The 22,975-nt window shown below is 32.1% G+C and overlaps 4 protein-coding genes across 6 annotated transcripts in view; 2 read left to right on the top strand and 2 right to left on the bottom strand.

Annotated features, from left to right (window-relative positions):
• The window catches only part of LOC115881793 (transducin beta-like protein 3), a 32,648-nt gene extending 14,388 nt beyond the window's left edge, over positions 1–18,260 (bottom strand). Inside the window, exons 1-5 of the mRNA XM_030899458.1 lie at positions 18,105–18,260; positions 9,762–9,993; positions 6,619–6,781; positions 6,464–6,559; positions 3,010–3,270 (exon numbers count right to left, since the gene is read on the bottom strand). Of these exons, the coding sequence (XP_030755318.1) occupies positions 3,010–3,270; positions 6,464–6,559; positions 6,619–6,781; positions 9,762–9,993; positions 18,105–18,127 (775 nt within the window). The 5' untranslated portion in view covers positions 18,128–18,260. The remainder of the gene's footprint in view (positions 1–3,009; positions 3,271–6,463; positions 6,560–6,618; positions 6,782–9,761; positions 9,994–18,104) is intronic.
• Positions 18,261–18,301: 41 nt separating this feature from the next.
• Positions 18,302–19,355, top strand: LOC115881795 (transmembrane protein 186). The gene is made up of 4 exons (XM_030899461.1): positions 18,302–18,313; positions 18,590–18,902; positions 18,969–19,144; positions 19,199–19,355. The coding sequence occupies exons 2-4, from the start codon at positions 18,608–18,610 to the stop codon at positions 19,316–19,318; spliced, it is 591 nt and encodes a 196-aa protein (XP_030755321.1). The 5' UTR covers positions 18,302–18,313; positions 18,590–18,607; the 3' UTR covers positions 19,319–19,355.
• On the bottom strand, positions 19,353–20,779 carry LOC115881794 (28S ribosomal protein S7, mitochondrial). 2 transcript variants are annotated; one of them, XM_030899459.1, is made up of 5 exons: positions 20,449–20,779; positions 20,240–20,401; positions 19,967–20,143; positions 19,678–19,912; positions 19,353–19,625 (listed from the first exon to the last, which is right to left on the bottom strand). In XM_030899459.1, the coding sequence occupies exons 2-5, from the start codon at positions 20,299–20,301 to the stop codon at positions 19,407–19,409; spliced, it is 693 nt and encodes a 230-aa protein (XP_030755319.1). In that variant the 5' UTR covers positions 20,302–20,401; positions 20,449–20,779; the 3' UTR covers positions 19,353–19,406. The 2 variants fall into 2 exon arrangements, with proteins under 2 accessions (XP_030755319.1, XP_030755320.1); XM_030899460.1 differs by having other exon boundaries at positions 20,240–20,385.
• Positions 20,780–22,630: 1,851 nt separating this feature from the next.
• LOC115881802 (dual specificity mitogen-activated protein kinase kinase 4) overlaps positions 22,631–22,975 on the top strand; it is a 40,635-nt gene continuing 40,290 nt past the window's right edge. For both annotated transcript variants that reach the window (XM_030899470.1, XM_030899471.1), the window contains exon 1: positions 22,631–22,909. In XM_030899470.1, coding sequence (XP_030755330.1) covers positions 22,888–22,909 — 22 coding nt within the window. In that variant the 5' untranslated portion in view covers positions 22,631–22,887. The remainder of the gene's footprint in view (positions 22,910–22,975) is intronic.

The raw sequence follows: 22,975 nt of genomic DNA, 5'->3' as shown, positions 1-22,975 counted from the left end.
ATCTGTCTAAATAAACTCATTGCATAATACACAGGGAAAGCCAAATAATTATTTATTTCCGTTTGTTATAAAATTACTGAAATCTTTGTTATTTTAAATTCAACCCTATGCATATTATTTAAAAATCAAGACTAATAAAATAGCTTTTCAAGGATATATCATGTTCCTATACCTAAACCTTCCGGTTTCTCAAGTAGAGCTATTATAAATTAATAGTTTTATCATTATAGTCTCATTTCAAAAATTTCGTTATCATGACATATTTAAAAATTTAGCATGTAAATATATAGGTTACGGCTAAAATGGATACTTGGCTAGTTTTAAAACTAGCCAGCTATTTTGCAAATTAACTAAAAGCGCTGTTATTTTGAAGGAATCTGCCCATTCTTGCAAAATAGCAGGCGACCAACGGCTGGTTTACAAACTAGCTGGTTAGTTTGCAAACTATATATTCGTATTGGATAATGTCATAATTTTCTATTTTTGTCTCCAGTCACCCAAAATAACAAGATTCTTGGCTAGTTTACGAACTAAAATCCTTGCAATTTAAGAGTGAGATTATGCCTATATATGCTTCATGTTGAAGAGCTTACTTGTGTTTCTGTGTTTGTACCCGTATTTATGTGATTTTGTCACTTAAAATAAAAAAAAGGAGCAAAATAAAATAAAAAAAATGATTTATTCTAATATGGGAGCATTCAAACAGCCAAATAAAATAATAAATATACATTTGCAAATGAGCAATACGTTAATATTGGATAAAAATTTAGTTTTCAGTTTAATAGTTGTTTATAATAATCTTAGTATTTGCAATGTACTTATTTATTCAACGGCAATGTACTTGTCTATTCATACTGAAATTATGCAATAAAATAAATCCAAATCCTGAAAGTATTTATAGGTTAAAAACTCTTATTATTATACCCTCTCACTTATTTTATTTCGTCTGTATAAATGCAACTACCATGTTCGATATAACCAAATTATCTATATTATTTTCTACTATTCTCATTTTATCTTATTTTATTTCTTTGACTGTTTGAATCTACCTTTTCAGTAGTAATGTACTATACGGCTTTCCGCTAAATATTTCGTTATGTACTATATAAGAGTTTATGTTTAAAATTTGTTTAAAAAATTTATTTTTTATAAATAAATTTTTTAAAAGAAAATTAAATTTATTATTTTATCATATTTTCCTATCCATCCTAACACTGTACATTAACAAACAAAAACAATTAAAATAAATTTTGTAAACTATCTGGTTATGTAAACTAGCAGCTATTTGAGTAAACTGAGGTAAAATCCTCATCCTAACCAGATTTTGTAAATAGTTTACTATACTAACCAGTTAAAATATAAACTAGCTGCGGTTGTCTGCTATTTTGCAAGAATAGGCGGATTCCTTCAAAATCACAACGCTTTTAGTTAGTTTGCAAAATACCTTACCTGGCTAGTTTTAAAACTAGCCAAGTATCCATTTTAGCCGTAACATATATTATAAAGTTTGAATATTTGTTATGGTAACGATTTTCTTTAAACGAAACAACTTTTTAAATGGCTTTACTGAAAAAACCAGGTTAACCAACATGATATATCGTTGAAAAGCAATTTTATTTGGGTGTCGATTTTTTAAATAATATACATACGCTTGAATTTAAAATAACAATAATTTGAAAAATATTATAACAAACGGAAATAATTATTTTTTCTGACCTCCCTGTTTGATATTCAATCAGTTGATTTAAACCCTAGATTTAAACAGATCGAATATGTCGACTTTCCGTAACCTATAAACAAAATTTTAACTTCAATATGGCGAATTCATGATTTAACAAAAGCTTACTCAAGATCAAGACTCAAGATCACGTTTTTGGCAATTTTACACATGTTTTATTCTTTATCTCAAAAACTATTAGAGATTGATATAGGTTAGTATAATAGAAAAATTAGCAGATATAAAAGTAGTTTCGAAAAATGTAATAATATACCAGGTGAGGTGTTTCATTTAAAATAACAAAGATATTAGCACTTTTAGTATGAAGCGGCAACACTGTAATGCCGAAAATAATTTAGACAGATGGAGCAAGCGTCCTTTATGCAAAAATCCAAATTAAAAAAAAATCACCAGTTCTCCATGAACATCTACCGTGCCATGTCCGTGAATCACCCGTATACAGAGTGCTACAAATTCGAGGTACGAGGAGATGTTCGCCAACATGCTATCAAAAAAATTAAACAATTTCAAGGATTGCTGAGTTTTTTGAGAAAAACGGATTTTTTTGAAAATCAATTTTATTTTTTCCTGTCGTTACTTTTTAGAAAATCAAAAAACTTACTGCACATTCTCATAGCCACTTTATCAGGGCTACTTTCAAAATCTGAAATAAAAAATGCAGGTCCGTATTTAAAAAAATCAAGTTGGTCTACAGTACGTCTGTTCGTTCTGTAGCTACGGGATATCTGTGAGAGGGGAAACGATATTCTCTCGATGTTTTTCGTAAAAAAATAGACGACGCGTCCCATCAATAAAAATTCAACAAATTTGCAAGTAGCCAATAAAATGAGTAAGCGGAGCGATTTGCGATGACGCACTCGTCAAATCGACGTATAAAATATATTACTGTTTATTTAAATGTTTTTTGTCCGCATTCCTTTCATAGACACAGATCCAGCAGATGTACTGTATGTATCTCACAAATTATCAGCTAATTTGAAAATCTAAAAAAAACTATTGGATTATCCTGATAAAGTGACTATGAGAAAGTGCAATTGGTATTTTGATTCCACAGGAAAAAATAAAACTGATTTTCACAAAAATCCGTTTTTTCCAAATAACTCGACAACCCTTGAAATTTTTAAAACTTTTTTGATGGTATCTTGGTGAACATCCCAAGGCGGCAACTTGCCCCAATTTAACCATGTTCGTATCTATTATGGTCACCGAGATACCAATGCTCGTGCCTCGAATTTCTAGCACCCTGTATAACCTATTTCAAATTATCTTACCATTTTCACCTCCAGAAGCGACGTAAATACTGTCTGCATCGGCTTTAAATCCAGGTAGTTTAAATTTCGATGGTAAACTAACTACAACTTCCACAGCCTCGTACACTGGTATTGTTTTTAAAGCTACTGTTTTACCGAGTTGCCACAAAATTAAAACTTTATCTCTCCCACAAGAAACAAAGTGCTGGTTATCGTGTGTAAAAGCAATAGCAGTTACTTTACTGTAGTGTCCGTCATATATGTTTTTAACTTCACCTTTAACTAAAAAATAACAAGTAATTTATTATTCTTGAGTGCGTCAATATGTCAGACTATTTTTCATAATGCAAACTTAAATATAAATTATCTTAGCAAGGATTAATGATTTACAACATAACAAAAACTATTATTATACAGGGTGTCCCAATATTCCGTGGGATTTATTTTTAGAGTCAAAATAAGTTCACTGGATCTTCTTCTTAAGGTGCCGACTTCTTGCGAAGGTTGGTGACCATCATGACTAATTTTATTTTGTTGACTGCTGCCCTGAACAGGTCGTTTGATGTACAGTTGAACCATTCTCTGAGATTTCGAAGCCACGACATCCATCTTCTTCCTATGCTTCTCTTCCCTATTATTTTACCCTGGATAATTAGTTGTAGAAGCTTGTATCTTGTACCTCTCATTACGTGGCCCATATATTGGAGTTTTCTGATTTTCACCTCTTGGGACAATTCTAGATCTTTTGAGACTCTTCGTAAGACTTCTTCATTGGTAATTCTGTCAACATATGATATCTGGAGTACCCTTCTGTAAAGCCACATCTCGAAGGCATCTATCTTTTTAAGCATTTGTTTTGTTAGAGTGGCAGCTTCTATACCATAGAGCATTATTGTAAATATGTAGCATCTTAGCATTCGTATTTTAAGGTGGTTACTTAAAGTTTTGCAACAAAAGAATTGCTTCATTTTAATAAAGGTGTTACTTGCTATTTCAATTCTCGTTTTTAATTCTGATGAGTAATCATTGTTGTCGTTGATCAGGGTTCCTAGATATTTATATTTATAGACTCGCTCTATTATCTGATGGTTTACGATCAGTTGAGTATTTTGATTTGGTGTTTTGGTAAATAACGTTGTTCATTGGATACAATTTACCTATATACTAAAGTACTTCGTTTGTCCGTTAGGGGGCACCAAACTTTAAATAAATAAACACATTTTTTCAAATATTTTAAGAACCATTATTCCGATTTGAATGAGAATTTGGGTGTCTATGTTTTGTTAAGTGCTTTTACACTTGACTTTCACAAAAATCAACAAAAAGTACGGGAAGGGTGAGAACTACCCCCAACTTATATTTAGTATAAATATTTTCCAACTCAACCGACGACCGATTTATCTTTATAAATGGTCCTTCTCGTATTTACTACATTTTTTGTTGAGGACAAAAAAAATCGGCGCCGGGAGGCACATATAGCCGCCCATACTAAAATATGTTAATAAAAAGTTGGTAGGCAGTTCTTTTAGTTTCAAAGTAAAGGAATTTTTCCAATTTTTTTTATCTCAAAAACTGCGACTTTGACTGATTTTGATGTTATTACAAATTTTGTTGCAAATATTATTCCTAATCTTAAATTGAAAACCGCGTTTCGCTAGTTACTGTAATTTTGGAGTTACGATTTTTTTAAAATTTTTAACCCCCTCTCGTACCCTTACCAACCCCCACCCCCACCAAAAACTAATGGCCAGATACTCTGGCTGTAATGTGCCACAGTATTTTTGTGCCAAATTTGGTTAAAATCGGTTTAGCGGTTTCTGAGTTACCGTGTTACAGACAGACGGACATACAGACAGATAGACATCATGAAAATATTTTGTATAATAATAACTCATTTTGAGTGAAATTAAAAATTTTTTTTTGCCGATCTTAATAGCCTACCATACCTGTTGGTATGGTCGGCTAAAAATATTATCAAGGTGTATGTGGCGCTAAACTCTATTGCTGGTTGCCTACATAACCGCAACGTGCATTGAAAAACCTGGCGAATTCGCCAGAAAGTAAAAGAATATTACAGAATTCTTTAGAACGTTCCAGAAACACTCGCCAGAGGGTATATAAAGGCCCGCGCTTGGCAGTTGGACCAGTTTGAAGTTTGATAATACCGCGTTTTAAATTGTGAATTAATTGGCGAAGGAATTTTATAAGTAGTTAATTGTGTGTAAATTGCGAGAAAAATAAATTAGTTAAGTATGTTATCGTGAGTTTAAATTAGTGGACCCACGGAATCCGTAACAATATTTTTCCGAAGCTGACTTCCAATTTTTTTTGTCACATCAAGCTATGGAGGCGTATAAAATATATTATGCTCTAATAATCTAGTTTGCGAAAAAATGGAATTTTATGTTAGTATCACAAATTATATTTTACAATAAACTTCATAAAAAGCTTTAAAATATTAAGAAATTTTAATTTAATTAACGTTGGGGTTTATTTTTGATTGATGCCCTCTAACGGATATACAGTAGTTTTTTAGATATAAGCAGTTTTGTATAAAAGTAAATGATGTGCAATTAACTTCTTTTGATTCAAAAAATATGTAATTGTTCTATGTATACAGAATATTGGAACTCTCTATATATTTTGTAGACCTGCTTTGGAAAAATAAATTCTCCCAAAGTTTTTCTCAAAAACTACGCGATGTAGCGTTTTTTAGAAGAGACGAAAAATGTAGTAAATACAAGAGGGACCATTTTATGAAAAGAAAATCTGTCGTCGGTGGAGTTGGAAAATATTTATACTAAAATTTATGTAGAGGTGGGGGTAGTTTTCATCCTTCCCGTACTTTTTTCATATTTTTTCTGAAAGTCAAATGTTAAAGCACTTAGCAAAACATAAACACCCAAATTCTCATTCATATCGGAATAACGGTTCTTAAAATATCTGAAAAAATGTGTTTATTTTTTTCAAGTTTGATGCCCTCAACGGACAAATGAAGCACTTTTGTATAGAGGTAAGTTATGTCCAATGAACCTATTTTGACTCCAAAAATACGTAGTAGTTCTATGTCTACGGAATATTGGGACACCCTGTATAGGCTTATCACGATATTCGACACAGAGCATTGTATAATAGTTAAATGATTAGATTTTTATAAATTGTCAGTATTGGGGTTAGCTGAAGAACTACTAGAGCTACAATTTAAAATTAATTTTATAAGGTATACAGAGAAAAACATTAATTCACCACAATACACCAAAACACTTTATGCGCGTTTTGCTAATCATGTTAGCATCATTTAGCAAATGATGAAACTGAGAGTAAACTGTAGTTCAGTGTTTTGGTGTATTGTTGTGAATGAGTGTTTTATTTTTCTATTGTAACACCAAAGGTTCCAAACCTAAACTGTATTAATGTTGTATTCTTTTATTGAAACACCTAAAATTGAATGACGAAAACATAGATAGAAACTTACCCAGTTCATAACAATATATTTTCCCACTATCTCCTGAAGCAAATAATGTATTTTCCTTAGGACTAAACTCAACAACATTAACAACACCTTGACAGCCTAAAAAATGTTTTATATGAGCTAAAGTTATAATTATTCATTGTAACTAATAACTCAACCTTTTAAACTTAATATACAAGCTTGATATTGTAAATCCCATACTCTAACTATACTATCCGATCCGCCTGATACTAGTCTTGTATCTTTTAATGCTAGTTTTGCCAAAGGACCTTTATGGATGTATTTCCACATTTTTTCCAATTCGCCATTCTGATTCCATAACTGAAAGAAGAATATTTAAGAAAAATATTTTATTTCAATTTGCAATAGATAATGTTTAAACTTTTACGAGTTAATCGTAATTTAGCTATGTTTACGCAAATGTTTCTTGTGTGAGTGGGTTTGCAATTAATTAATGGTATAATTCTCTCCATATATTCCATACATTAAAATGCATTATATTAAAACTTAGAAACCTATTTCCTATATTGGTCTTAACCTGTACAAAAGTATAGAATTCAGTAATTATACTTATATTAATTGGCTGAGTATGAGTTTTATTATTTGTTGTTACTCTTGTTTGTATAACGTTGGAAATATTATATTCCCATTGTTAATATTATTCGATTAAGTTTAGAGCTCAAACGCACTGACGACCAGGTCGCAGCGACCAGCATTTGATTAAATGTTATGAGGAAACGCAGCTGCGACCAGTAATAACATTGAATCAAATGCTGGTCGCTGCGACCGGTGCAGGTGGTGGGTGTGTTTGAGCCCTAAAATATGCATGAAAAACTAATATGTAAAGACTTGGATAATTTTAGGATATACAGGGTCCGGCAATAGTGCGTCGGGGATCTGTAGCTCCTAGAATAAAAAACTTGTGAGTTTTGTTTAAGTCCACACCTAAAGTATATACTAGAATATATTTCAGGAAAATATTGTAACTTCTACAGGGTGGCTCAAAAAAGTGTGAGTAGATTGGGATGCTTTTTTTAAATGGAACACCCTGTATATTAATTCTTTTTTAGATGGAAAATTAAAAAATGGACATTTTTTGTATTGCAGTATTTTTAACGGTTTTGCAGATACTTGCGGTATTATTTCATATGGCATTCAACGGCAAAATGCGACAGAAAAATCATTAGGTGGCTTTGATAAAATTTTAGTGTGGAAAATGCCATATGAAATATAAAGCCGCGAATATCTGCGAAACTGTTAAGAATTTAGAAATATTCTAAATATAAAAAATGTTAATGTTTTAATTCACCATCTATTAAAAAATAATATACACGGTGATCCATTTAAAAAAAAGAAAACGAAGAAAAATTATTTTATATTTTAGAAAGTTTGGCGTAGAATTTTAAACACCCTGTATGAATTAAGATTACGATATTTATAGCAAAGTAAGTACAGACCATCTAAAGTAAATACCTAATATAGTTTTAAATTTAGGACAGTTCTAGTATTTTTAATAATTTTTTAAGAAAGGCTAAAAAAATATATTTTTTATTTATTTATTAGTATATCTGAAACTATAGAAATATACGAGCCCTAACAACTATATGTTGGGACAAGGACTTTTTTTGCAATAAAAGTAGTAATTTGTTAAAACGACTCAATTTATTTTGTTTATTATTCTAAATTCAAACATTACAATATGATCTAGACAATTTTACTATATTTTTATAACTTTGCAAACAAATCACTTTTGATAATAGCTTATTTTGCCAAAATCAAGCCAAATTTGTTGACAACTATATATTGGGACAGCACAACAAGAAATTTTGTTTAATACGGAGTTACATCACCTTTCGCCTTAACGACTGCCTGAACTCTTAATGGCATTGTATTTACCAAAGATTGGTACATTTGAGGAGAAAAATTATCCCAAATTTCCTGCAGTTTTGTCCGCAAATCAAAAATTGTTCGTTGAGGGTGGTTTCTTAAATATTGCTTCATTTTATGCCAAACAGTTTCTATAACATTGATGTCCGGACTACTTATTATTCATTAAGCAACTAATGGAAACACTGCATGGTTTCTAAATATATTTTTATACATATTTTGGGGTAAATTAATTTTAGACATAGTTTGCATACAATACAAAATTTCAAGATTTGATTTTGAACTGAAACTATTTTAACTGTAGCAAACAAACCACGCCACGGTTAAACCTATCCTTACTTATCTTACATATAGAATGGGAAGAACGGAAGTAAAAATGGAAGAAAATGGGAAAGCAACCGAGTAATGAACACTCAAAAGATAGCAGTCTATACAGATGCTTCCGCAACTTCAGGAGGCACAGGTAAAGGAATCTTTTCAGAGGAACTAGACATCCGATGATCTTTAAGGCTATCGGATAGCTGTAATGTTCTACAAGCAGATGTTTACGCCATAAAGGAAGCGGCTAGTTGTATACGCGAGAAAATTGCTGATAGATCAATAGGGGATATCGTGAGATACTCTGACAGCTTGGGCGCTTTAAGAACCATCACCATGCACTGTGATGGAATGCCGAGAAGCACTGTCCTGGCTGCGTCAAGGCTACTCTGTGCTGGGTGCCAGGCCACAGCAATGTAGGACAGACTCGCCAAATAGGGGGCCAGGGGAGAAATGTGGCAGATGACCCACCACTTGTGACGATCAACACACTGAAGCTAACTGACCAACACACTTGCTGTCCTCCATTCACGCAGTTGTGCAGCTCTGAACTGTTCAAGAAAGCAATACTCACACTCCATTCAATCGAGTCATAAAGTTCAGAACTGTTCCGCGCCATATGAAGGCACCAGCTATTGCGCACAGCTCCTTTCAGAACCGTTCTCGAGTAGCCCAGGGCATAAAGCACTGGAACTTGAAGTTCGCGAATGTAGGACAGCAACTATAGGAACTGTCATCAAGGCCAAGCAGTAAGAGACGTGGCAACACCGCGAGGACTGCGCTACAGCTCGAAAACTATGGTCAGTGGTAGATAGCAAAAAGACAAAACAACTACTAGAACATAAAAAGAACCTAGTACGCATAATTGTAGATGTCGTCACTTGAAACTAACATCATCGAGCTGGAAGTGCTTTAACGCAAAGAAAGAATGAGAGGAAGGTTTGGTACAATAGAGGGGTATCGCAATGGGCCCAAGGCCTCCGATTGAGGGATCAAACATGATCCCAAACCCCAGCAACCTAACCTATCTTACATATGTATATGTATCTACGTCCTTATAAAAAGAACCTGAAACAACACTAACTAATATACTTACTTTCATCAATCCACTTTTATGTGAAGAAACAATTTTATCTCCATCTGTAGTAAAGGTTTGAATGGTATCTATTTCTTCTAATTCTCCAACTGTACCAATTGTTCTAACAACAGTTCCTGTCTCGATATCAAATAAATTGATAACAGATTCTGTTTGACAATATAAAGTGTCCTCAAGCCACTGAATGCTCCCTCCTGTATAGAATGCTCCATGTTTTGATTCGACATCAAATCTATAAAAAGAAGATCAGTTATCATTTTAGAATAGTCCAGGTCTTAGGTTCAGGTCTAAGTCAATATTTGAATGAATAAAAATATGTTGATCTAACGTCAACATAAATTAAGTGCGACTGCTGAAGTTTTATACAGGTACCGCAAAAAGTTAAATATAAGAGTTATAGGATTTTTAAATATCTATTAGCGGGTAATAAATTTAAAAATACAGGGTCGATCATAAATTCGTGGCACATCAGTTTCATTTTTTTAAATGGAACCCCCTGTATATTATTGCATATTTCGGTTCTTCCTTCAATTCTAAGAAAAAATCGAGATACACACAATGTACCTCATACCATTCCGAGTCCCAATTATAAAGTTTTGATTTTGAAATGTTAAAACGAAAATTTTGTAATTTCCAGACTTGATATAATCTCATTTTACACATCTATAAATGCTAACTTGAAAACTAATGTCAAATATTATTAAGTATTACAGTTTCCGCAGAATAGCATCGTTAAATGAAACCAAACACATCGAAATTAATTAAATCGAATTGTTGATTGAATTGAAAGCTGAAATTAAACCCTTTACGTGTAAGAAATGGGGCTGGTAGAATCAGTCAAATGGAGCATTCACATCAAAAGCTGTGGTGCCCACAAAATTCTGCAGTAAATTATAATGAGTATTATTAATGAATAAATAATTAATAATATAATTATTAATTATTTATTCATTAATAATACGTATAATAATTGCGATTATAAAATAATTTATGGAGAGTAGTCTTGGAAATATATTTCCAGAGGCTTTCAAATTCTTTGTTTTGATTGTTTCTACACCATTTAGATACAAGTATACTTTGGTCGTGAGATATTTTTCATGTTTTAAATGCATTAAAAATTACAGCAGAAATTCAATGAACAATAAACGTTTATCGGTCACTTCGGTTGGCCCAAGGAGAAACACAGTATATGCATTTTTTGTAAATATCATATATATATTGCGGATTTTTACGACATTCGTCGTCTCCCGCTTCTCAACTTCCACAGATTTCTGTCTGTCCAGTCTTCTTCCTGGAGGCCCCTAGAATTCATAGCGTCAACTACGCCTTGCTTCCATCTTCGAGGTGGTCTTCCACGTTTTCGCCTTTCACTTGGTGTCCATGAATGAATTCTTTTCGGCCATCGGTTATCATCCATTCGTTGGAGGTGTCCGTGCCAACTTAGTATTTTGCCGTCAATGGCGTCGAGGATAGTTTCTTTTTCTCCTATAATTTCTCGTGTTCTTTGATTTCAGATGTGTTCCAGTCTTGAAATGCGACTTCTTCGCCAAAAATCCATTTCAAGAGACAGCAACTTATTTTTCTCTTTGTTTAGCTCCCACGTTTCAGCGCCATAAGTGGTAATGCTCTCTACAATGGCTTTATAAAGTAGAATTTTTGTTTTTTGGGAAATCTTGTCACTCCACAACAACGAGTTAAGTTGACCGATAACTCTTTTTCCTTGACCAACTTTATTTGCAATATCTTGAGTGCTTTTTCCATTTGTTGTAAAAGTGACGCCCAAGTATTTAAATGTACAGACATTTTTAATTGTGCCGATTCCTACATCCAAATCCTCACGTTCGTCATCACCCACTACCATGTACTCCGTCTTCTTTGTGTTTATTGTTAGGCCCCATTTCGAATATTCCTCATGCAGTTTTCTAAACATATAACTGCAGTCGGCAAAGAGTAAGGTATATAAAGTGTCTTTTCCTGATGGGATTCCCATTCCACGGCATTTCATTTTCCAACACTTCAGTACTTCCTCCAAATAGTCTTAAGCCCTTATTCACAAGAAATTCTTGGGAAATATTGTTTCCAAGTTTAACTGTGCTACTGCAACCCTCGTATAATTTTCTTGTTGCTTGGACATACCAACTACTGATACCAAAATTTTGCATTGACATCCACAACTTACTCAGTGGGACTGTATCGTATGCCTTCTGTAGATCAATAAATGTCAAGTGGACCGTCCTTCCCCTTTCTAGCCCTTTTTCGATTAGATGCTTAAGAGTGAAAATGCCATCAGTACATGAGCGTCCCGGTCTAAAACCATTTTGCTCTTCCGATTCCGTTATTTGTGCTTCTATCTTATGTTTTAGTACTTTGCCATAGAGTCGAGCAACAGTACAAATGACACTAATTCCTCTATAATTTCCACAGTCGTGTCGGCTCCCTTTCTTAAATATGGACGTAATAATCGTTTTTTTCCATTCTTTGGGCGGGTCTTCTCCATTTAAACATCTACTAAAAATATCTGCCAGAATTTCCAAAACTGCTGAGGGGGCAGCCTTTAAAAGTTCTACTGAAACATTTCCCAAACCTGGGGCTTTGCCATTTTTCATTTGTTGGAGGGCTTTATTTACATCTGCAGAGCTTATTAGTGTTGGATGCTCAGGTTTGGTTGGATTAACAGGATGACTTTCATGATCTTGTATGAATTCGGTTCTATTTTCCGTCAACAGATTTTGATAATAAGTCTTCCAATCCTCGATCGGAATAATATTCATCCCTGCAGTATCTTTATGTTGCCTTCGCATTCCGTTGATAATTTTCCATGCTTTATTTGCTTTTGTGTTTCCAGCTTCTAAGTTGACTTCTTGGCATCTTTCTTCCCAGTACTCATTCTTTGCTTTTATTATTTCCTTCTGTACACTTCTCTTCTTGTCATTATAAATTAGTCTGTCTTGAGTGCTCTGTGTACTTAACCATTTCCCATAAGCAGCCTTCTTTTCATCTACAATCTTTCCTAGTTCTTCACTCCACCAAGGTGTATCTTTTCTGTATCTCGTGGAGACTATTTTCTCTCCAAGAGCCTCATTTGTGGCTTCATGTATGCACGTTTTCAGACCTTCGTACATATCATTTGGAGATCCTTGTCCTATTCTGTTTAATTTCGTGGCTAGTCTCATCTGGTACAAGAATTTAGTTGAGTCATTCCTCAAACTTTCGATATTATACTTGACGTTACTTAATAGAGTTCCATTTTTCTCAGGCAATCCATTTGATTGCATTTTTTGTTTGTAGGGAAAATAAGATTTTGCTACTACCAAGAAATGATCACCATGCATGACTGACATCCGAAATTTTCAGTAGAGTATTCTGCCTAACAATTATATAATCAATTAACGATTTTAGATTTCGTGTGGGTTGCGTCCATGTATATTTGTGGATATCTTTATGTGGAAACCATCCATTAGCAATCCTGAGTGCCTGTCGTTCGCATAAGTGAATAAGTCTTTCACCATTATTATTTGCAATGTGTTCTCCGTACCGTCCTACTACTGGGTCATTTAATTTAAAACCTGTTCTGCCATTTAAGTCACCAATTAGAATCACCTCCTTTCGACTTCCAATCTTTTCCAATGCTGTCGTCAAATCAAAAAAGAACGTGTCCTTCTCGGCGGCTGGGGCGTCGTCAGTTGGGGCATAGGCTGCTATAACTACCAAAGAATGATTTCTCACATCAACATCCACCTGCAAAAGTCTGTGGTTGATTTGGTCCCAAGATTTTATAAATTTCTTATATTTCTTCCTAATTGCTAGTGATACTCCACCGCGGGCTCGCTCCTCTTTTGGTACACCACTGTATACAGGGTTGTTCACCACATACGACACGGAGTATTGTAGCTAAACGATTAGATTTTTACAAATTGTAAGTTTTGGGTTCGTTGAAGGACTATTAGAGCTACAATTTAAAAATATTTTTACAAGATACAGAGTGTCCCAGATAAGTAAAAAATATTATAGTGTTATTTTTTTAAATGGAACACCCTGTATATTATTCTATTTTTGTATTCTACGATTGAAATAAAGGTAAATTTGATTAAGGTCTATCATACTTAAACCTTACCGTTTTTGAAATATTTTCAATTTTATCAAATTGCAGTAAAAATTTTTAAATTATTTATTGATCAGATATTGTGTTGCAATAATAAAAATTTTACTACCTTATACAGGGTGTCCAAAAATTTATATTAAATAATTACTAGCTTTAAACGGCAATAACTTGTTTAATTTAAATAGAACACCCTGTATATTTTACGTGAATCAGATGCACAATGTAATTGTCTATTAAATTGTATTATACCATTTTTTATCCATCTTGTCAAGTTTTCGTAGAAAATGCATTTACTAATAATTTAGACCTCATTTATCACTATACCCATGGAATATTGACATCTTAGATTATTTTTAAAGACGTAACAAATTTTCAATGAGTACAGGTACTAATATTGTCGATATAGTTCGCTTATTTCATTAAAAAATAAAAAAAAATTGTTTAAATATTTTTTTAAAGAGGACCAATTAATATGATCCCAGTATTCAAACTACATTAATTGACTGTTTACGTTGATTAATAATAATTGCTCCAAATACTAAAAAACTGAATTTTGTGTGTCTATTAAACAGTGTGGTAAAAAGTAACATCTTATAATTTTTTTCATTTTAAATTTCATTTTTTGACGAATGCTTATTTATAAAAACAGAGACGTTCATTTTTATAACTTATTAATATATTAATTTCTGAGCCAAATCCACATTTATTTAGAATACTTTATTAATTAAAACAATTTAAAAGTATGTAGTTAACTAATTTTTGGTCGGAAATAATGGTGGTGTATTTAATTGGTATACTCTTTTACAAATATTTAAATAGTTCTTTTTTGTATACCAATGGGCTTGCAATATTTACCACCTGTACATTTTGTACATGTATGTTGCTTTTAAAAAAGTCCGAGTGTCTGAATCCATGGCTATAGTGATAAATGAGGTCTCAATTATAGGAAAATGCATTTTCTACGAAAACTTGAAGAGATAGGTAAAAAATTGTATAATAAAATATGATAGACAATTAAATTGTGCATATGATTCACGTAAAATATACAAGGTATTCCATTTAAATTAAACAAGTTATTGCCGTTTAAAGCTAGTAATTATTTAATATAAATTTTTGGACACTCTGTATAAGATAGTAAAATTTTTATTATTGCAACACAATATCTGATCAATAAATAATATTCAGTAAATATTTACTACTAAAAACTTTGATACCCTTGGAGAAATTAGGCCTTAAAATTTTTACTTCAATTTCATAAAATTGAAAATATTTCAAAAACGGTAAGGTTTAAGTGTGATAAACCTTAATCAAATTTACCTTTATTTCAATCGTATAATCCAAAAATAGAATAATATACAGGGTGTTCTGTTTAAAAAAATAGAACTATAATATTTTTTACTTATTTGGCACACTCTGTATCTTGTAAAAATATTTTTAAATTGTAGCTCTAACAGTCCTTCAACGAACCCAAAACTTACAATTTGTAAAAATCTTGTCGTTTACCTTCAATACTCCGTGTCGTATGTGGTGAACAACCCTGTATATGCACATATCCATCCTTCTCTTCTGTACCTTTCCCTTTTTTCTTAGTCTCTGTTAGAGCTATTATATCCATATCGTACCGTTCCATTTCTTTAAATACTTCTCTCTTTGTTGCGATCCCTTGAATATTCCATGTTCCAATTCGTAAAGTCCGTTTAATTACCAATTTTCGTCTACGTTTCGGACAGTCCGGGTCCGAGGCTTTGTTGAGATATACTTGGTCTTTACCTATCTATTGCAATCGTAAAAATTTAGATTCACAGCAAAATAACGAAGATACAGACTAAAAAATTAGTGATGGGATAACTCGAGCGAAAATTCGCTCGATTACCGATATCGCTCGATTATGAACGAGCGATGCAAGTGACCAAGCGACGAACGCAAGCGATCATAGAATGAAATAAATTGAAATCCGATTTTAATGTGATATACTCGATAAAAAGCCGAGCGAATTTTCTACATACATTGCAGGTAGCAAATTTATACGACGCCGTATATATATTTACCCGTTGCGTATCCGAGGGACATTTTACGACCTACATCGACAATGCTTTAAAATAAACTAAATCAAGCGATCAAGGGAATCGCTCGCCGCTTGCTACTTGTCATTCATCACCGAAAGAATATGTGCCCTGCGCATGCAACTTACTGCTTGGTGCTTGGCGTTAACGAGTACTTACAACAAGCGACGGGTGAAAAACCGTATTTTTAAATACGAATGATATTTCGCTCGAGCGATCACTCGGTTATTGCAATCGCTTGGAAGTCGAGTACTCGATTATTGAAATTAATCGGTTTTTCCCATCACTATAAAAAATTGGTCAAGTACATTCATTATCTATACAACATTAGACACTATATTATTATAAACTTTTTTTCGATTTAGCTGAAATTTTGACTGCGCGTAAGTAATTTAAAAAAATGAAGAAACACATTACTAAAAATTGTATTAATCAATCATAAATATGTAAAAAGTAAAAATAAATATGTAAAAATATGTAAAAATTAAAAAAAAAACGATTAAAAAAAAGTCGCCTTGACTAAGATTCGAACCTGCTTTACTACGGCTCCAACGTCATAGCAGCGTAAAGTCCTAACGGATGGACAGCAAAGTCTTAGTAATAGGGTTCCCGTTTTTACCCTTTGGGTACGGAACCCTAAAAAACAGTATCTTAAATGTGAATGGTATAACAAAGCAACTTTTACTCTTATAGAAACTCGATAGAAAATGACACTCTGAATAGAATGACATATGACATGTCAACTTTTGATATTCCCGCTTAAAAAATCGTACAATAAATTTCAATCTACAGTGCCATGGCTTTGTTAAAAACACTAGTTTTTAATCAAGAAACCTTGGAAAAATAGATTTGATCGTCTAATGTTTTTAGTGTCTTGTCCTGGCCGGTTAAAATATGTCCAAATCGTATTTTAATACTCAATTTTTTTCGGAACGAGGGTGGCACATTAGCATATTTGGAAAAAGCATTTTTTTACGAATAATTTGATACCATAGACTTGGTATTTCGAGTCAAATTGTCGTTATGAACCGAATGTTACATGAGCACATTCAGTAAACACACTGGTATTAACTGGTAAAGACCTACCGATAACTTTTCATTGAACGATTAAGTTATCGGTACTTAAATAAACCGGAAACAAAAAACGGTAGGCTCTCAAGTGATCGGTGACCACAAGCGGTGAGTTACCGGCATTCACTTTAATTTTTTGCACCGGTGGAGTAACCGGTGTGTTTACTGAATGCGCCCAATTTCAAATAAGCCATATGCGAAATGTCAAAAGTTGACATATGATATGTCATTATTTTCTATCGAATAAAGCAAAAAAATACCGAGGGTGTCATTTAAAAACCAAAAGGTGAAGTCATTTCCGGTGAAACAGGAGGTGACCGAAAACAATTGAATACGTCAATCAATCCTAATTTATGTCATATTCTAACATACCAAATCTCGTTTTTATCTGAAAAAATAAAGTTATAGGAGTGAGCCACTTTTGAGACGCACCCAGTATACCCCATAACAATTTTGTAAAAATATATACCATACGATCAACTAGAAAAAAAGAAAATACAGAGAATCATTATTATTAAGTAAGAGTTGGCTTGGAACTAAGGATCACTGTCATTGTTTGTAAAATTATATGGTCAATGTCATTGGTTGTAGCACTGATTGTAGTCTCCAAGATGGTCCAAGCCAACTGAAATCCATTTTTTTCGAATATATGATATCTGGCAGAAGTACATTTCCATATACATATGAAGGGTAAGGTAAAAAAGCCAACGATGTCCATTATATAGGAATTAAGTAATCAACTTAATCTGTTGAGAATACCAAGTTATAAACACATGCTAAATTGTAATTGAATAGAACAATCAATGTCCAAATAATAACACATATAGTTATAATTTTTTTGTATCTTCAACATGATATTTGGTAACAGTAAATCAGTTTTTTCTGTTAAGTCATTTCTGTGTTCTGTGACATCGTCTCTTTTTTCCCTGGTTTTTCCTTGTTTTTTTCCCTTCCTATGGATTGGACTAACGACAAGTCAGAAGGAACAAACTATATGTTACTGTCAAAATTGACTGCCAAACACGTGTTTCCTAACCTATACTAAAAACACATGACATGTCCACAAAATTTCAATATTTATTGAAAAAGATTAAATAAAATACTTACATTTCTTTAAGTTTTACTGGCATTGTTGTATTATATTTACTCCGTAAGTAATTATTTTGATTTCTTGCCTAAAGCATTTGAATTCACGATCACATGAAGTGGAATCAAAACAAAACTGAAAAGCACAACCATCAACCATAAGCGCAACTGAGAAGCTTACGTAGAGTCCATTCCATAATATTTGTTAGTTGTGTCGTGGTTGTGTTTTGGTTTTGTGTTCACTTAGGATACAACTACTTATACACAGATATACCGTATGATCGAATAAAAACGGCGTCAGCGATGGCTATGAAATGAAGATCGCTGCCATTTTATATGTAAAATTATATGGGAGATGTCATCGATCGTCATTTCCAAGCCAACTGGACGCCGTTTTTTCTCGATCATACCAGATCATACGTTATATTAATGTTGTTTATCTATGATTTCTAATAATGAATAAACATAAAATAAATTAAATTTAAGAAAAAAATTGATTTTTTTAGGATAAGAATATTCAAGAAATGCTGAAATACGTAAATCGCTTAGTAACGAGAACTGTTTTAGAATCCAGAACTTTAAAAACAATACCTACATCCCTTAAAGCAAAATATATTCAAACAAATGTACCATTACAAAAATATGATCCTAAGGATTTTGTTCCAATTTATCATTTTCCCTACATAAGAGCTACAACAATTGTAAATCGCTTAAAGGTCTATCAACTGGCAGCTACTGGTCTTACTATTCCAGGCATAGCAATGTTTTCCGGACTATTTGGCATTTCTATGGACATAGTTCAAACTAGTGGTACTATAGGTTTGTATATAATTTTTTATTATTTAAGGAGATGAAACTGTATTTAATTTAACAAATATGTTTTAGCATTATCTCTACTAGCTTTTATAAGTAGTCTGGGTTTTCTGACAAAAAATATTGTAGGATATATTTATTATAATGAAAAAAACAATACTGTAAAAATTTCATATGCAAATACATGGGGTAACAGAATTGATGTGGAATTACTGGCAGATGATATTATCCCTTTAAATGATTTACCAGTATAACAAATCTATAATATCTAATTCTGCAAAGATTAAGTGAATTATTTTTAGAAATCTGTGTTGCATGAACTATACCTGCCAATAAAAAGATACTCAACCAAAGATACCTTAAAATTAAATATGACATATGGTACCATTTTAAATGAAGAATTGTTCAAAAGGATCATGTAAATATAGTAAATTATAAATTATTAAAAGGTGATAATCATTTTAAATGTTTTATTATTTATTCTTATTATAAAATAAATATTTCTTGTCTTTAGTTCCATCTATAATGTGCGTAAGCTCTATTTGCTTCACATTGTTTATGTAATTCTTGTTTTTTCTTAACTACTTTTCCTTTGCTATGGGCAGCATCTACAAGTTCTCGGGCAAGTTGATCGGTAAATCTAACTTTACCGTCTTTCTCTAGTGCAGCAGCTATCAACCATTTCATCGATAAAAATAGTGATCTCCTTTGTGCTACTGGTACTGGAACCTATAAGAAAAGTGTATTATAATGTCTAATTATAATAAATACCCAAATCTACCTGATACTTCACACCTCCCCTTCTAACGCCAGTTAACTCCACCAAAGGTTTACAATTTTCAACCGCATTATGAAATATAACTCTGGGATTTAATTCTAATTTATTCTTTTCTTCTTCTGATTCACACTTATGATATTTTTCAAGTTGAATACGCTTTATGTTTTCAAATGATTTTTCAACTAACTCACGTGCTAGAGATTTCTTCCCACATTTCATAACATAATTTACAAATAGGCTGAAAGGTTGAATATAAATGTACGAAAAAGGCACTTAATCTAACTTATAATACTTAATATCAGGGTCTTGTTTAAATGAACAGGTGGAATCACTACTAGCAGGTTTAGTTGGTAAGTGTGCTAATCTGTCTATATCACCACTTTTTTCCAATTCTTTGAGTTCCTCTTTTTTGTAAACTGGCTCTATGTAATATTTTGGAAATTGAGACATTCCATTTTGAATATAATGACTAAAAAAGATATAAAAATTTTGTATATATCTGTACGGGATTTTATGAGAGGTTAGAGAAAATATGTATACATACAGATACAAATCTTTGAATTACCTGATTGTTATTTTTGATTTTAAAAGCTGATTTTTACACAGAATCCCTTTTAAAGCAGCCATAATCTTATGGATATCGTGTAAATATCTCCGTGAAATATCTGTTGAACTGTATGGTTTTTCAACAGATCTTGTTCAGTGCACTATCTTCAAAAATATATCACTTAAATGCTAACAGTGAGTACTCTATTCTAGACTATTAATTAATACCTCTGTTAATACATTATAAAAGGTATTATAATTTGATTAAATTGAAAATAGAAATATTTTTTAACAAAACCTTACAAAACATACAGTACCATAACACATTACACCATAACCTTAAAAAAGTAGGAGGGTAGGGTAGTTCATTTGTTCCGTATGAAAATGATAGTATTTTTACCTGAACCCTGCCTGAACCTACCCTGAACCTACTCTTAGCCTGAACCAGGCCTGAACCTTTGAATAAGGCCTGAACGTTCTTTTTACATTAAATAAAAATATTCTATTAATGTTTGCAAATTCAATTCACAATTCTCTTTTTAATTTTATATTGGGTAGGTACTTATCTTATATCTGGTAAAGGTGTGGATCCGGTGGCTGACCTTGAAGGCCATATTTGCTGCATTTGATCATCGATACTACGCAAGCGCACATCGTCGATGTTGCCAAATTGCAGTTTATTTTCGAATTATTTGCAGTTGAATTTTTTTTTTGAGTGTTAATCAATAATAATACAAATTCTATAATTAATTTTATAATTTCAGATTTATCTTGATATCCAAAATTAAGGTAAGAAGGATAATGAAGATTGTGAAATGAAAGTATTATGAATATATAAAATTGTACGTAATAATAACAGAGATATGGAAGTGGTTGAATAATAAAATTGCATAATAATAACATTTATTTATATATTTACATTAGAATTAAAAATTATCATTTACGGATTTTTTCTAATGGTTTTAAACTTATTAGAATTATTTTATTTCTTTCAAGTTATTTAATTTCTAGTTATTTACAGGCAACAATAGTTTTCATTATATTATGTATATTGATGTTTTGAAATATTACCATGACGAGTCTTATAGAACAATACACGTCAATGGGAGATAGAGGTAACATATTTTACCTATAATGTTACTAATATAATATACTTTGATTGTAATGTTTGTATCATATAATTTCTTAAAAATATCAAGTTAGTGGATTAATAGCAATTTTAGACATATATTTTATCGAAGAGTGTTGATAAGACTAAAATAAGCTTTATGTTTTATCTTTTTCTCTTTAGAAGGGAGATGGTTTGTATCGTAGAATACATTACAGTATTTAATATCGTGTACTTTGATATTCTTTTCTTAATTTACTGCAATTTCTTGTTTCCTATAATGCCAAATCTTGACAATATGGTGAAGGTTGAGTTTTGATCTTATTAGTTTTATACCTGTGTTTATACAAGACCAAATTAAGACTTAGTTTGTGATTTATATTAAGATCTTTCTTATAATATTTATTATGTCTTAATCTTATGCTTTGTCTGGAAAATAAATGTTAAAATATCTTAATTTTGCATATCCTATTCCATCCTTCCATTAGGAAAAATATGGTTTATAAATCATATTATAGCTAAGAAAATCACATAAATTAGGTGTAAGAATAGAGAAATCTTAAAGTAGCATGACATGGAGCTACAGCATGTTAGCAAAATTAAACAAGGAAAAACTTGGTTAATGTTGCTGAAGCTTTTAATAAAGCCCTTTTAATTACCCAGCTAAAAACTTTAAGGCCTCCGTAGTTTTGATGGAATGTTAAATAATTTAGAGCAATTAAGATTAATTAATATAGATAGGAATCTAGAGTTTTAGTTCTATATAATTTTATTGACTATGAAAATACATAATAAGCGTTCACGTGTTGTGCGAAATATATATCATAAAATAATAAATAAAATGATATAAATAATATACCGCGTACTATGATTGAAAAAAAAAAATAGCGTCAGCGATGACTATCAAAATGAAGATCGCTGTCATTTTATGGGAAATGTCCTCAATCGTCATTTGCCGAGATTCGAACTCGGGTCTCTCGCTTCCTAGCCCGACTCCTTACGCACTACTCCACAGTAACTTGCTTAGCGATAATTCAATGACGGTATATAAACAAAAAAACAGGTTTATAACAATATCTTGACGATTTGAAGTGGCGCGCGGAGCGTGCTGACCAATAGCGCCTGTTATCACCTGTGACGTAGCGACCAACCTGCGCAATATCATACCTTGTATTCTTTGTACCATGGATCCACACCATTACCTTTGCCATTACCAAAATTAATAAATAGTAGGTAATATTTTTCGATTTTAGTGCACATCTCTAATTATGACAATTGTCGTCTTGCGCGCTGTCTTTGCGCAGTGTAATTGGTGTAATTATTTGGATATTTTGCTCTAGTCAAATTAGAAAATTGGAATTTCCTTGATTTTCCAAAAATAAAAAGTTGTATAAACAAATTCCACTTGTTCAAAAATGTTAGCTCAAGATGAAGAAGTTTGAAATACATCTATAAAGTGAATTTACAACGTTCTTAATAGCGAGCTGTTAAATCTAATGTGCAGTAATTTTTAATATCCCATTTGTTTTCCCATATCTTTGAAGTAAAAAGGTAATAAAATGGCAGATCAACATAATCCAGGTAATATTTTTGTAAATATTAATTTGCATAAACTAGTATTAAGTAAATGGTACTGAGTAGTTTACT

This window comes from Sitophilus oryzae, unplaced genomic scaffold (assembly GCF_002938485.1).
Source record: "Sitophilus oryzae breed Bouriz unplaced genomic scaffold, Soryzae_2.0 scaffold_1740_pilon_pilon, whole genome shotgun sequence".
Classification (NCBI taxonomy): Eukaryota; Metazoa; Arthropoda; class Insecta; order Coleoptera; family Curculionidae; genus Sitophilus; species Sitophilus oryzae.
Note: the sequence above shows the minus strand (reverse complement) of the source record. Positions and strands in the feature narration are given on the sequence as shown.

Bases quoted from the DNA above. Each gene is read 5' to 3' on its own strand.
- LOC115881795 (XM_030899461.1), top strand. From the start codon at position 18,608: ATGCTGAAATACGTAAATCGCTTAGTAACGAGAACTGTTTTAGAATCC. The intron at 18,903-18,968 runs GTTTGTATATAA...AATATGTTTTAG, and splicing joins TCAAACTAGTGGTACTATAG to CATTATCTCTACTAGCTTTT. The intron at 19,145-19,198 runs GTATAACAAATC...AATTATTTTTAG, and splicing joins TCCCTTTAAATGATTTACCA to AAATCTGTGTTGCATGAACT.
- LOC115881794 (XM_030899459.1), bottom strand. From the start codon at position 20,301: ATGGCTGCTTTAAAAGGGATTCTGTGTAAAAATCAGCTTTTAAAATCA. The intron at 20,144-20,239 runs GTAATTCAAAGA...TATCTTTTTTAG, and splicing joins AAATCAAAAATAACAATCAG to TCATTATATTCAAAATGGAA. The intron at 19,626-19,677 runs GTAGATTTGGGT...CTTTTCTTATAG, and splicing joins GGGGAGGTGTGAAGTATCAG to GTTCCAGTACCAGTAGCACA.